At 54.4% G+C, this 14,463-nt stretch overlaps 2 protein-coding genes across 6 annotated transcripts; one reads left to right on the forward strand and one right to left on the reverse strand.

The window, feature by feature from the left end:
- Nucleotides 1–170: 170 nt before the first annotated feature.
- LOC311633686 (uncharacterized protein) lies at nucleotides 171–11,779 on the reverse strand (the record flags this gene model as incomplete). 3 transcript variants are annotated; one of them, XM_084906666.1, is made up of 9 exons in its annotated part: nucleotides 178–512; nucleotides 608–782; nucleotides 880–1,097; nucleotides 1,277–1,420; nucleotides 1,552–1,767; nucleotides 2,869–3,861; nucleotides 6,649–6,720; nucleotides 8,634–8,735; nucleotides 11,720–11,779. In XM_084906666.1, 8 exons carry the CDS (start codon nucleotides 11,777–11,779, stop codon nucleotides 614–616), a joined length of 1,974 nt encoding a protein of 657 aa, XP_084762792.1. In that variant the 3' UTR covers nucleotides 178–512; nucleotides 608–613. The 3 variants fall into 3 exon arrangements, with proteins under 3 accessions (XP_084762794.1, XP_084762792.1, XP_084762793.1); XM_084906668.1 differs by lacking the exon at nucleotides 6,649–6,720 and having other exon boundaries at nucleotides 171–512; XM_084906667.1 differs by lacking the exon at nucleotides 6,649–6,720 and having other exon boundaries at nucleotides 179–782.
- A 69-nt stretch (nucleotides 11,780–11,848) lies between these two features.
- On the forward strand, nucleotides 11,849–14,348 carry TMEM208 (transmembrane protein 208). 3 transcript variants are annotated; one of them, XR_014796998.1, is made up of 6 exons: nucleotides 11,849–11,976; nucleotides 12,595–12,690; nucleotides 13,442–13,501; nucleotides 13,583–13,745; nucleotides 13,863–13,965; nucleotides 14,066–14,348. XR_014796998.1 is itself a non-coding variant. In XM_084906669.1 (6 exons), exons 1-6 carry the CDS (start codon nucleotides 11,971–11,973, stop codon nucleotides 14,201–14,203), a joined length of 522 nt encoding a protein of 173 aa, XP_084762795.1. In that variant the 5' UTR covers nucleotides 11,851–11,970; the 3' UTR covers nucleotides 14,204–14,348. The 3 variants fall into 3 exon arrangements, 1 of the variants encoding a protein (XP_084762795.1); XR_014796999.1 differs by having other exon boundaries at nucleotides 13,881–13,965; XM_084906669.1 differs by having other exon boundaries at nucleotides 11,851–11,976; nucleotides 13,583–13,719; nucleotides 13,881–13,965.
- Nucleotides 14,349–14,463: the final 115 nt, after the last annotated feature.

The following is a 14,463-nucleotide window of genomic DNA, read 5'->3' on the forward strand; positions in this document are numbered from 1 at the left end:
GGAGGCTCCCACCATGTGGGGAAGCTGGGACCTGCTTAGGGGCTCCTGTGGGGCTTTGGGCCACACCCGAGGAAGTTGTCTGGTGTTTCCTCCATTGTCCCCGGACAGGGCAGGGCTGCTTCAACTGAGGTGGGGAGGGGAGGGGCCCTTTAGTTTGAGAACTTCAGATAAAGAGGTAAAGTCTGGAATTTTTAATGTTTGGGTTTACAACAAAGATAAAGTTCAGCTGGGTATCTTTAGCTGAAGATACTGGGTAGGGGACTGGGAACTACAAGTGTAGGGAACAAGGAAGGGCACAGGCCTTCGATGGAAGTAGGCAGGGCAAGAGGGGGCTCTGCTCCTCTCCAGCATCCGGCACAGGCACCTATGGGCCTGGCCAGGAGATCAGGGGCCTGTGGAGCCTCTGCCGGGCTGTGGGGCAGACAGGTAGGAAGCACCCCGGGCTGCCCTGGATCAGCACCACCTCCAGTCCTTGAAAAGGTGTTTGTAGTTTAGGGAAGGGGCCCTGGGGTCTGTAGCAGAGGGAAACAGGAAGCAGCGACTCAAGCTCCAGGTCAAGAAGCCAGAGCTAGGGACATGAGTCCGAACAACCGGGCTGCTTACTGACCTGGCCTCAGAGTGTCAGGGTCAGGTCAGCCCCTCCCACGAAGCGGGACTGGATGCAGATCACCTGGGGCAGTTGGGCCTGGAATCGCCTGACGGCAGCCATGCTAATCCCAGGGCACATTGCGACATCTAACCTCTGGATCTGCTTGCACGCCTGCCCAATGGTATCCAGTGTTCTGCAGGAAGACCCCTGTGTGAGTGCCGGGTCCGGGTCCGAGGTGGGCCCCAGCCCAGCCCCGCCCCGCCCCTGCACTGGCATTCTGGGACACTCACTGCTCTGTGAGCCGACTGCAGCTGGACAGGTTGAGGTGTTGCAGCCTCGGCCAGCAGCTGGCTGCCTGGGCCCAGCCCTCATCACTGAGGAGGCTGCAGTGACTCAGTGCCAGGCGCTCCAGGCTAGGGCAGCCCCTGGCCACAGCCACCAGGCCCTTATCTGTGAGTGCTGGCAACAGGCTCAGTGACAGCTGCCTCAGCTGGGGGAAGTGGAGCACCTGCAAGGATGGAGGATGAGGGGCTGGGGTGTAGATGGCACTGGAGCCAAGGGCTGAAGGCTCTTCCCCACCCCCAGCAAAAGGAGAAAGAACATTTTCTAAGCAAAAAGTGGGTGGTGGGCCCAGGCCCCTGGCTCCAGCCCCGGACCCTCAGCCTATCCACACCCTCAGTCCCACACCTGTGCCAAACTGGCATCAGTCAGCTTGCTGCAGGCTGTGAGGTCCAACTCCTGCAGGGCCTGCAGCATGAGCAGGGAGGGGCCCTGTGGCTGGGGAGAAGGGTCCACGGGGTCTGAGGCCTGCTGCTCCAGCTCTCGGCGTAGCTGTGGGAAGAGGCCCCTGCTTCTCAGTTCCTCCTGAGTTTGGCCCCCAAATGCTCCTAGAGAGACTCAGGAGGGCAGGTGACCACCCGCCCAGGGACCACCCGCGCTTCATGACCTTGAGGTCCCCACACCTGGGCTTTCTGTGCTGGCTCCTCAGGTGGCTCCCCTAGCCCCAGAAGCCCCCAGTCACGAAGCTCCTTGCACCAGGCCAGGCGCAGGACTGAGAGGGGAGTGAGGTAGGTGCAGATGGCCTGCAGGGTCTGGTTGGTGAGGGCCACACAAGAGGATAAGTCTAGCACTCTGAGACTCGGTCCCAGCGCGGGGATCAGGGAGAGCACTGAGGTGTCCTAGGAGCAAAGTGGAGAAGGGAGAGAGCAATGGAACGATGGCTTGTGTCTATGTTGCCATGCTTGGCAAGGGTCACTAAGAAGGTTCTGTCCAAGGTTTTGGCCCGACAGGCAATAAGGAGCTGGCAGGGGGCCCACAGAGAGAGGTCATGATGTCCCTGTGCTGGTGAAGGTCGGAGTGGACACGGGGAGCCATGGGGCTAGGACACCAGGAGGAGTTTGCTGGAGGATAGAGCTTGGCAGGGGCAGGAGAGATGCTGGTAGAAATGTCTCAGGTCTCTGCCCTGACTGTGCTCCCAGTCCCTGCTGGAGGGGTGGGCTGAGGCTGCCCTCTGACCACAGCTTACTGGACTAGTGCTCCCTCTAGATTTTGGAGCAGAACTGTGAGGTCACAGTGGGCACAGGCTGCTACCTGGCAGAAGCAGGTGTGGTGGGGGGAAGTGGGAGCTAAGGGCGGAGTAGAATAAACTGGTTTGTAGAGACACAAGAATGCGAGGCTCCAGGGTCCAGCTAAGAGACGATAATGGTAAAAGGAAGATGGAGGGGGGCAGGGGAAGAGAAGCGCTGTGGGGAAAGGGTTGAGAGGCAGTTTTCAGGTTGGGAATACCCTGGTCACATTGCTAGATTGAAGGAATAACCCACCAAACAAGACTGCCATTGCCAAGACAGGGATGCCGCCCAGGGAGACAGGGCTGAGCCCTATTGAAGAGACTGACTTCAGACAGAAAGTGACTCTGCTGCCCCCACATCACATTACCTCCCTCGATGCCCCTCCCCATGGGGCTCAGTTCTGTCACCTCTTTCTCCAGCCTCCCTAGCCTCTGGAACATCCGCTTTTAGTGCCCCCGACTGCAGTGGTCACCGAGTGCTTGGCATGCGCAGTGGATGCCACCTCATGGGCTGGGCCTCCCGTTACCCGAGCCCACAGGGGTAGCTGCCAGGAGGGCGCTGGTGGTGTTGTCTAGGCCCCTTTCCTCTTCTAGAATGTGTTCCAAGTTCAGTTCTAACTACTTGGACCCAAACACCAGGCAGTTTCCCCTGTGCCACACCTCCTCTTCTCCAGCCCTGGCCCTGGGGAGGGAGGAAGGGGAGGTGGCTCACCTTGAGTGAGGAGCAGTAGGCCAGGCTGAGAAAGGCCAGCGGGGGTGGAGCTCTGCGCACTGAGCCCAGCGCCTGGGCCAATGCCCGCCCGCTCACTAGGCAGCACTCAGCCATGTCCAGGCTCTTCAGCTCCCGCAGGCCCCCGAGGGCTGTGCATCCCGCATCCGTCAGCCGCTGCAGCTTCCTTAGGCTCAGGCGCTGCAGGTGCCGCAGGCCCCGGCTCACAGCCAGCAGTGCCCTGTCGGCCAATTCGGAGCAGCCGCTGAGGTCCAGGGAGGTAAGGCCTGGTTGCTGGCAGCAAAGGACAGCCACAGCCTCTGTGGAGAGGTCCCGGCAGCTGTGCAGGCTCAGCTCCTGCAGATGGAGCCCGGGCACCTGGCCCAGGGCCTGCAGGGCATCAGGGGGCAAGCCAGTGCCACTCAGGTCCAGGGCGCGCAGCCTAGCAGCCCGCTCCTCCACGAATCGCAGCAGGTTGTGGAAGGAAAGCTGGGATGGGGAGGAGTCCTGGGGGTTGATGAAGCCCCAGGCTGGGCCTTGCTCGAAGGTGAGGTGACAGTAGGCCAAGGAGAGGCGCTCAAGGCTGGGGGCGCAGCTGCTGAGCCTGTTGAAGCTGAGGTCGGCCAGGCCTCGCAGGCCAGCCAGGTTGAGCTCGCGGAGGCCGCTCAGTGCCTGCTGGACCTGCCGTGCTGTTTCGGGTTGAGCTAGCAGTGTGCCCGACGCAAAGAGGCTGTTGCAGCCGCTGAGGTCAAGGCTACGCAGGACAGGACAGCCCAGGATCAGGGCCACAAAGGAGGCCTCTGTGGGGCTGCCCCCACTGAGGCTCAAGCTCTGCAGGTGGGGGCCCAGGTGGTAGGCAATGGACTGCAGCACCTGGTGTGAAGCTGGTGAGCCATCCAGGTTGGTCAGGCTGATGGTGGAGATGCCCCTGAGGCCCAGGCTCTTGATGGTTGGGAGAGAGGCCGAGGACACAGGGATATTGTACTGCACGTTTATCTAAAGGGCAGCAGCAGACTTGGGTTAGCCCTCTGACCTCAGAGCGTGCTGGGCATCAGATCGGGTGGCAAGTTGCTGGTTAGAGGTTCAGGGCAGGACAGGGAAGGACCCTTCTACACAGGGCCCCAAATGTCATGTGTGGTTGAGGGGTGCTGGTGGGAAGTGGGAGCTGGGAGGATAAGACACACCGGGGCCCAAGGGGATTGGTGACTAAGGGGAGGGCATGAGATGAGTGATGGATGGGTCTAGATGCCTATGGAGTCCTGTGAGGAGTGGGGAGCTGGCACGCAGGGTACAGCAGGGGTAGGGCATGGCCTGGAGGAGGCCCAGAAAAGCCTCCAGGGAGTAGGAGGACCTCAACCTTTGGGACTTGCAGGTGGCCCTGAGACCCATGGACTCAGCCGTTGGTATTAGCTAATATCAACCAGCCTCCGCTCCTTTCTCAAGAGCATATGCATAGCCCTCAGATCAGCTGAAGGCGGGAAGAAGCGAGGCAGGTGTCACTCACCACAACCCGCTGTGGCCCAGATGCCAGAGATCTGGGACAGGCAGTGAGGCTGAGGCCCCCTGGTGGCTTCAGTGTCTCAGCCACGTTTGCAAAAATGGGTTTTGTGTGTAAGTGAAATGTGTGCATGCATGCCTGTGTGTATGTGCACACACTAACTCGTGTGAGCTCCACAGGCTCCAGAGTTTGAGAGTGCTTGTAATTCCCGAGGATCTTCTCTGGAGGGTCTGTCTTATCCAGGTAAGGAAGGAGAGCCTCCATTTCTGGGGGCAGGAACCAAGAGAATGAATCGTTGCCCAGCTGGTGTGGCACACATCAATGAATTCCTATGAATTCCCAGTCAGCAACCATGCTCTGGTTGCTGGCTTGGACCCCAGTATGAGATGGGCAAGAGGCAGCCAATCAATGTGACTTTCTCTTCATGGATGTTTCTATCTCCCTCTGCCCCTCTCCTCCTCTCTGAAATGAATGAATGAATCGCAGGGGCTGGGGAAGTTGAGCTGGCCCTGCCTTGGAGGAACAGGTGAGCGAGAGTGGGGAGCAGACAGCTGAAGCGGGGGAGGCAGGAGGCCAGCTCAGGGCTAAGTCGTTGTGGGAATAAAATGGCTTGTGTAGGAGTTTGGGGAGCCCCCAGCTAATGAGATGTTTCCCCAAATCTCCCCTGACCTTGTGCCAGAGGGAGCTAAAATGCAGTGGGTACAGGTCTTTGTGGAACGGGTCTGTGGCAGGAGGGAGAAGAGGGTTTGGCTTCTAAAATCCTAGCCCTGCTCCTCTACCCTGAGGATGCCCAGATTGCAGGCAAGTGGTACTCAAAGAGGCTCTTGTCTTAATGTAGCAGCATGATCCTGATGCAGGAAAGCAAGCTCCCTGGAAAACTGCCCTGTCAGCAACTGTAAGAACACACATCTGCGGTGCCCAAAGAGAGCAGACAGGTAGACATGGCACACAATGTCCACTCCTGTAAGATATTTGTCCACAGGGTCCTCCCAGGAAGACACATGGAACTCAACCCCAGGTGCGGAGAAACCAGCCTGACTTCCGCCAAAGAGAAGCAGTCATCTATGGCTACTGAGGTGTCATCCTGGGGAGGAGTGGCTGGTAAGTGATGGGGACCCGCTCCTGGCTGCTTCCGCAGGGATTGGGGGGGGGGAGGGTCAAACCAGGTTCCCTTTCCACACCCCATTCTGAGCGAGGTCATTATGTGTGAGAGGAGCGCTCCCCACATCCCCTCATGGACACCGGGACACAGGGGGGCGGTGGAGACTCCCAGGGACCTGGGTCCCTCTCTCAGATTTCAGGAGAGCTGGGGAGCATCCCAGGGTGAGGGTGGGAGGAAAGGTTTGGAAAGGGAAGGCACAGCAGGCCTCCAGTCATTTCCACGCTCTGCACGCCAGATGAGCCAGTCTGATGATGCATGGAGTGAACCATGGCTGGGGGAGTGCAGAGCCTGCTGGTTACCCAGGCAGCACCCGCCCCCTCAGCCACCCCCACAGGCCCAGGCTCCTTCTGCCTTCAGTCTTCCTTCTTTCCCTTCCTTCCTGAGCCCGGGTGTGTGGGGTGTGTGTGGGGTGGGGTAAGGCAGTGGGGGTGGGGGTGAGGGGTGGAATGTTCTCCTCTCTCCCTATAAACTTCCCTATAAACAAGGTAGCCAAACAGTGAAGGAAGGCCCTGGCAGTCAGCCCGGGGTCCAAGTTCAGGGCTGGTAACAGTGAAAGCCTCTGGATAAGGGGGCAGGGCCTGGCCTAAGGGACTTCCAGCTCACCCGCCTCCCTGCTCTCCACCATTTTTCTTGGTGGGGAGGGGGCGGCCCCTAAGTCATCACCTGGTGGTCTAGCCTGGACTCCAAGTGCAGGTGCTCAGGAGCAGCCTTTCAGGGATATGTGTCACCTGTGGGGGGCAGAGCAGCAGGCTCCTGGGTCCTTGTATTTGGTCCCGGTATAGCAAAGCCCCCTCCCAGGCCCTAGGAAGATGCTTCTAGAGGCTCAAGAGAGGACTGCAAGGGTACCAACTCCAGATTTAGTCGCCCTAGCCACAGAGGCCAACTAGCACTTGGTCTCTTCCTTTCCCAATGCTGGTGTCTTCAGAGTAAATGCAAAGTCCTTTGGGAAATGCCCTACACCTGCTAAAAGCGACACATGTCCTTTGACTGTGAGAGGCCAGGATTGTGTTGTAGCTACTGAAGCCCGAGGGGAGGCTCCAGGCCTGTGTGTGCAGACTTGGAGAGCCACCTGATTGAGAAATGGCCCTCTGTCTGCCGGTACAGAAATCCAAAGCGAACACACCTGTTCTCTAGAAGGCCTTGGAGGAAACAGGCCCTGGAACTCAGGGGCTTTGGTGTTTAGAGAGGAGTAGATCTCCAGGTGAAGGCAGAGGAGGGCAGAAGCTGAGATGGTTTAAGTTCTTCACAGTGACCAACCCAGCAGCAGGCAACCAGCCCACAGCCCCCACCCCTGGGAACAGGCAGAGCCTGGGTGTACGTGGGGGTGCTGCTTTGTCTACTTTCTTATTTGAGAAACCTTGGGAGTGAATGGGGCAGGTCAGGGAGAATAAAAAGCCACCGAGACCAGCATCCTAGCCTGGCCTGGTGAGCCATAGGCCCTGGTGTGGCCTTGTTGAGCCAGAACCTTCCATAGCACCTACCAGCTGGGGCACTACCTCCTTATCATCCTGCCCGGAAATCCAACTACCAACTAGATTTTACCATCCAGATGTCTTACTTCAAGTTTTAAACAGGTCCAAGTCAAATTCCTTCAGACAGCAACAACAGGCCCTCCACTTTTAATCTGTGACAAATGGGGATTCTAATCCAGCAGGGAAGGGGAAGGGAAGATTATACATAAGTGGTATTTGGGCTAATTGAAAACTAGTCAGTTTAGCTTCTATCTCATAGCATCAATCAAAATAATTTCACTGATACAAACAATATAAAGACTCACACTGTAAAAACAGAAGAAGCAATTTTGCGGAGAGCAAAGATAAAGTCTAATAAAAAACCCCAAGAAAACATGAGTGTATATTTATCAAATCTCTGAAGAGGCAAGGGATCCCTAGTTAAAAAAGCAATGGAAGAGCCACCGGTGTGGCTCAGTTGGTTGAGCATTGTTTCATGCACCAAAGGTTGCTGATTCTATTCCCAGTCAGGGCACGTACCCAGGTTGTGGGTTTAACAGGAGGCAACAGATCAATGTTACTCTCTCTTTTTCTCCTCTTCCTCCCTCTCTCTCTATAAAAATCAATAAAAACACATTAAAATAAAAAAGCAATGGAAGAAATAGAAAAAAGGCTGTGCAAAATCAACAACAAAGAAATTTAATCTCTGTATCTCATAAACAAACACATATGTACAAATCAAATGAAAAGGTAAACATACTAGAAATATATTTCATCAAATATGTAAAAGATTAATCTCTTTAACATATAAAAATTTTTTATACAAATAGATAAGAATACTGAGACCCCCAAGAGTTAAATGGATAAAGAACATGAATAAACAAAAGAGGAAAATATATATGGTCAACTAATGAGAAAACTACTCAACCTCAGTAATAAGTAAAAATTAAAACAAGGAGTTACCATTGCTTGCCTTTCAATCTCGGACAGATGTCTGCATTCACCTCCAAGCTGGGCTGTCTCTTTATACTCTGCCTCCCCCTCTCCAGCCCACTCTGCACTGCAGAATTCTGAGACACAAATCACCCTGTGTCACTCCGCAGCCTTAACATTTCTTTAAAGGCTCCAGGATGGTAACCAGGAGAAAACCCCAGCAATGCCACCTGGCACATCTACCAGCTTGTAGTCTGACCCCTTTCTAACCTGATCGCCTACCACTTGTCCTACACACATCTACGCCCCAGCCATTGGGAACTTGTGTGGTTGTTTTCAGAACTATTTCACATCTTGGTGCCTTCACCTGTGTAGCTACCAGTCCTGGATAGCCCAACCTTCATCCTCATCCTATTCCTCCCTGATGCTGCCGTCTCCTTCGGATGCCCTTCCTCATGTTTCCGGTGCACCCTTCATTCCAATGTCATAGCACTGAGCACAGGATATTATGATCACTTGTCTTTCTGTCCACTGGACTATGGGCTCCTTGGGGGAGGGGCTATGCCTTATTCATCTGTATAGTCCCAGAGCCAAGTATGTATGAACATAACGTATATGTGAATATGTATGATGAATAAATGGATGGACGATGTATGAGTAGAGCCATGAACAAGCTGATGTGAAAGACAACTGAGAAAGGGCCAGGTGAGGGCAGGCATCTTACCTCCCGAAGGGCATTCTGGGCTGCATAGTACCAAGCCCGACTCACGAGGGAGGCCTCTTTCTGATCTGGCAGAGGCAGGAAGCTTAGAATATATGTGAGCATCTGAGGGAAGAAGAGAGGGCATTGGGGGCTGTTAGAGCTGGCGCCTGGGGAACTTTCTCTGGCTGATGGCACAGCAGGGCTGAGGGCACCAGATCACTGGCTTCTACTTCATGTTGAACCCTAAGCTTCACAGAGTCCTCATGTCCCATCTGCACCTCCCAAGTATCTTTGCTGTGAATGAACCTTTATTTTGTCTGGATTCAGGATTGTACAGACTGATAAAAATCAAACTTCCTGCTCAGTTCGGTCATAAGAGCCTGGGCATTGGAACCAGATCAACCTAATTCAAATCCTTTATCCACTGACCTCTCTGAGCCTTGTTCTTATCTGCAAAACGGCAGTTGTATAAGATTTAATATATATTGTGAGAATTAAATAACATATCTTGCATAGGATCTACAACATAGCAAGCCAGGTGCTCTTCTGATTTCTAGGAAGGTATACGTCTTCCTCCTACCCTCATAGATCAGGCTTTGGGAACCCACTCTTTTCCCATCTTCCCCACTGCCAACTTGCCTTCTCAGCTGCTAAGAAATGATCCCACCAAGACCCAGCGCTGGAAGCTCAGGCCTTCACTGCTCTATGAGGCTGGCGGGAGGGGTGGGGAAGGCTGGAAGCCCTATTATAGGGAACTGTAAAGGGAGTCAGCTGTAAGGCCAGGAATGATCTAATGTTAACTCTTCTTCTGGAATCTTCCTTCCTTGACTCCTATGACACTGTTCTCTAGGGCTCCACTCACCACTCCAATTGCCCTGTCTCTGGATCGTCAGTGGTTCCCAGGGCTCAGACTTTGGTCTTTCCATCTGTTTACTTTCTAGAATAAACATTTGCATGACTTCCTCAGTTACCTCTACAGGAATAACCAACAATTCAATATCCTCATGTTGTCTTATTCCAGTGTCGCCAACTGTCTACAGAAGCCTCCACCCAAATATTTTTACCATCAGCTTCATCTCAGCCAGAATTCATATTCTGCCCTCAGTCCACAGCAGTCCCATCTCCCAACTTTCCAGCACCTGAGCTTCCCTGCCAACAGTGCATCTCCTCTGAAGGTCTTGATAATACTTTGAACTTGTCATGCTCTTCTGTCTCTTGCTCTCAGACACAGATGTCAAGCATAGGCTTTAGGCCAGGCTAACTTAGATTCATTTAAACCCCAATTCCACTACTTCCTAGAAGGGAGATATTAGAAAACATATGTCAGAGTCTCATGGGGATTAAGATACAGTTATATTAGATATGATGTGCTTGACACCTAGTAGGTGTTCCATAAATGGTTGTTGGATTGCTGTTACTAATATTCTTACATTTGAAACTTTACTTAGTAGCCTAGATTTTCATCTTTCTAAACCTGGATTCCTTTTACAGTCTTCCAACGGACTCTCCTGCCTCCAGGCTCATTCTTACTAATCATTCTGCACACTGCAGCAAGGTTAATTTTCCAAAAACAGCTTCTGGTCTCAGCACACCCCTGATGAAAACTTCTAGGGTATCCAGTACCCTGACAACACAATCTCCACTCTTGGGCCAGCACTGCCAGGCCTCCATGCCCAACTAGATCCCTGATCCCAGAGCTTCCCCAATCCAGTCTCCCCACCATCCTACAAACACAGCATGTCTATTTCCTTTGCCTATGTGAGCCTCTTTCCTAGAATGCCCTTCCTTAAGCTTGACCTCATCAGCCCATTCTGATCTCCTCTCATCCCTAGCCCACAGAAGGTGCTCAGCCAGTACTCACTGGATTGAATTAAGGATGGATAGTCCTCTATCTCAATTTTCACAAAAGGTTTGCTCAGGGTGGGGAGATAAAGCAGGTCAGTTATTGAGAGAATGATTGGGGAGGAGGCTAGACTAGGGAAGAGAACGCTGATGGGGACTGGGAATGACCAAGCCTCCGATCCCCAGGGGAGGCAGATATCTCTGAGCTGAGGCAGATATCTTATCTCTGAGCTGAGATAAGATAGCGGCCATTCCATCTTCTGAGGCACTTGAGGATCAATGAATAGTAGAGGGCAAAGCAGCTGTCATCACTGAGGGGATTCTTTGAGCTGGGAAGGGGAGAGACCAGAGCAGTCAGTGATAAGGATGGGTGGCCGACCCATGAACCCCATTCCGAGAGGCTACCAGAGATGACTGGTTGTTCCTGGGATCTATGTGGATGAAGTAGATAACCTCTGGGGCCAAGGGGAGAGAAGATGCCATGGCAGGGGGGCTCCGTGGGGTGGGAGCAGCCCTATTTTTGCTAAGGGGAAGGAGAGCCATCCCAGGGCTGATGTGGAAAAGGTGTCTGGTCTCCCGGAGGCAAAGAAAGGGCGGCCAACTCTCAGGGCAAAAAGGATGGAGGAGTCCTCCAAGAGTCCCCTGGGGACAAAACCCGTTACCGGCTCTCACTAAAGGCGGCAGAGAGGTCTTGCTTCGGGCTATGGAGGAGGGGCAAACTTCCCTTGGGGTCAAGGAGGTAGGGGCGGCCATCACTGGAGGCGGAGGGAAGGGGGAGCAGGCTGGTCTTTGGGGACAGAACTCAGCGACCCTGCCCGGAGTTGATGGGAAAGGCATTTCCCCCCCCCCGCCAGTGGTAGGGGACAGCCATCTCTCGGGGTGGAGGGGATGAACCGATCATCCTTAGGCACCAATGGCATAAAGTCAGTTACCCTTTGGGGACGATGGGATGGAGCAGAGACCGTCCACTACTGAGGGGGAGGGGCTGCCATGTCAAGAGAAGGTGGGTAGGCAGAGGCCCTGTCCTCTCTGAGGTGACAGAACAGCCATCTCCTGGGGCCGCTGCTGGGGAAGAAGAGGACGTCCCCCAACTTAAGGGGACGTAGCCTAACGGTGGGGCCGTTACCCATAGCTTGCAAGTCCTCTGATCTGCCGCACGGGTCATTTCCGCCTGGCTAGCGGGACTCTGACAGCCCCTCCCCACAGCCCGGGACCCTGAGGGCGGGGCCTGGCCCGAGCTGGACCTGAGGGCAGCCTCCTCTCACCTCCGGGGGCAGCGCCTCCGCCATCGCATCCCTGCCGCCTCCGCCCCCGCGCAAAGGCATCTGGGAAGTGTAGTCTCACGGACTCCCCCTCCTGGGGGCGGGGCCAGGAAAGGAAGTGGCCCACTCACTTCCGTCCCAGGTGTGACGATTTGGGTCTGCACCGGAAGTGCCTGTGCTGCCGATGTGGTACTCGGGGACTGCGGTTTCATTCGCTATTCCTTGTTTCCCCGGCTGGGTGCTTGCGTCGCGCCATGGCGGTAAGGGGAGCGGGTAGGGCGGGGTCCGCATCGGCAAAGCGCTTCCAGGTCTGGGAGACTGAAAACAGAGGAAGGACAGCAAGAGAAGCGGGTCGGCCGGAGGGAGGCGCCGGGCCATACTAGATGCACGGGGGTGGAAGGGAGCAGCGCTGGACCGTCCCAGACCTGATGCCGGAGCGGGGCTGGGCGTCAGTGTCACATAGTACCAGAATTGGCTAAAAATTGGGCCAGGAGGGTGTGGGTGTCAGCCGAGATCGTGCCTAACTTCAGCGGAGGCCGGAGAGGGACCCTATCCAACGCCACTCAGGAATTCCCCTTGCCGGGGTCATCAGCCCACGATGCCGCACCTTGCCAGGGAAGCCAGGCAATATGCCCTCTAGTGTTGCATTGTCCCAGGGTGTGCAGGCGACCATGGCTGAGGTTGTTGGAAAAGATGGTTTCAGCCCTAAGCAGGATTGCCTGGAGGAGGGGGTAGACATTCCAAGTGTGCTAGGTTTGAGCTCCAACGGGAACCGGATGAGGTGCAACTGGAGCTCTGTAGCTAACCAGACTGGTGGGGAGGGTGAAGAGGACCCCAGTGAGGAGGGCTCTGACAAGCATCTCCTCATTCTTCTGCAGCCCAAGGGCAAAGTGGGGACAAGAGGGAAGAAGCAGATATTTGAAGAGAACAGAGAGACCCTGAAGTTCTACCTGCGGATCATACTGGGGGCCAATGTAAGTGCCTGGCTCCTATTTCTGTGCTTAGCCAAGGTCCCAGAGTCCTCAGTTTTGTGTAGTGGGGGCTGTGGCGGCGGTGGCGGTGGTATGTGAGTCACTGCTTTAGAAAAAAATCCCCAAAATAAAGAAATAAATAGATCCTGTACAGAGCAAGTTGTTGAGTAGTCTAAACCAGTGTTTCCCAACCTTCTCTCATGATGAGAATCACCTGGTGGAGTTGTTAAAACACAGATTCCTGAATCCCAACTAAGAAGTGCTAAACTAGAATTTTTGGGAACATATAGGTAAAATTGTATACTTAACTAGTGCTCTAAGACAGATTTTATAAACAGAGCACTAGTGCTCTAAGACAGATTTTATATACAGAGCACTAAGTTAGGTATGCAATTTTACCTATATGTTCTCAAAAATTCTAGTTTAGCACTTCTTAGTTGGGATTCAGGAATCCGTGTTTTAACAACTCCACCAGGTGATTCTCATCATGAGAGAAGGTTGGGAAACACTGGTCTAAACAACAAAATGAGATGGACTCCAGAGCCTTTACCCTGAATACAGAGGCTTCTTTCCTAGGCTGGTGTGTCAGAGAGTAGTCTGGGTACTCAGGACGGGAAGCAGACCTCTTTTTTCCCAACCCTGTCAGAAACAACCTGTCTTCTTCCACAGCCTGGCCTAGCGCTTGGTCAGAGTCAAGGGAGGTCCGTGGTTTAGGGTAGCTTTGATCCCAGCCTGATCCTGTGTCTGCTTGCAGGCCATTTACTGTCTTGTGACCTTGGTCTTCTTCTATTCATCTGCCTCGTTTTGGGCCTGGGTAAGTGTTCCCCATCCTGGGGAGTGGGTAAGCACATGGGGTTAGTGGCTGGCCTTTGATACTTCCATCCCTGTTCTGCAGATGGCCCTGGTCTTTAGTCTGGCAGTATACGGGGCCAGCTACCACTCAATGAGCTCCATGGCACGGGCGGCCTTCTCTGAGGATGGGGCCCTGATGGATGGTGGAATGGACCTCAACATGGAGCAGGGCATGGCAGAGTGAGTGTCCCCCGCCGCCAGCTCAGGTGAGCGGCCCCAGGGCTGTGGTGCTGGGGCCCAGATAGCCCAAGACCCACAGCTGCCTGCAACTTGAAGGGGCGGGAGGCGAATGGGGGCCCATCGACTATTTTTGGCCCCTGCAGTCTCCCTTCTATCCACAGGCACCTTAAGGACGTGATCCTACTGACAGCCATTGTGCAGGTGCTCAGCTGCTTTTCCCTCTACATCTGGTCCTTCTGGCTCCTGGTGCGTGGGTTGTTGGACTCCGGAGAAAGGGGCTGGGGCATCTCACCCATCTCTTCTTTTATTTCCTGAACCTGGCTTCAAGTTACCTTTTCTCTCCTAGGCTCCGGGACGGGCCCTTTACCTCCTGTGGGTGAATGTGCTGGGCCCTTGGTTCACGGCAGACAGTGGTGCCCCAGCGCCGGAGCACAATGAGAAAAGGCAGCGCCGGCAGGAACGGCGGCAGATGAAGCGATTATAGCCGCTGACATTGTGACTGCTGGTTGCTGGGCCCTGGGTGGCTCTTCTCAGGCTGCATGGCCCCATGCTAGGAGTAACGAGGGCCTAGTCCAGGGGCCCAAAGCAGTGTAAGGCATAGGATTGTTGAATAAATGGCTTAGGATGTGGCTAATGGCTGTGTGATGATGAGGCCTGAGGCAGGAAGAACCAATACTTTGGTATTTCCCTACTGCCGTAGACCTTGAAAGCGTGGTCTATACCTTTAAAGAAAAAGGCTCTTGG

Source organism: Pipistrellus hanaki (genome assembly GCF_964339955.1).
Source record: "Pipistrellus hanaki genome assembly, chromosome: 15".
Lineage (NCBI taxonomy): Eukaryota > Metazoa > Chordata > Mammalia > Chiroptera > Vespertilionidae > Pipistrellus > Pipistrellus hanaki.

Excerpts from the sequence above, each read along its gene's own strand:
- TMEM208 (XM_084906669.1), top strand. Across the intron at positions 13,502-13,582 it reads CTGCCTCGTTTTGGGCCTGG|ATGGCCCTGGTCTTTAGTCT; the intron begins GTAAGTGTTCCC and ends CCTGTTCTGCAG. Across the intron at positions 13,966-14,065 it reads TCTGGTCCTTCTGGCTCCTG|GCTCCGGGACGGGCCCTTTA; the intron begins GTGCGTGGGTTG and ends TTTCTCTCCTAG.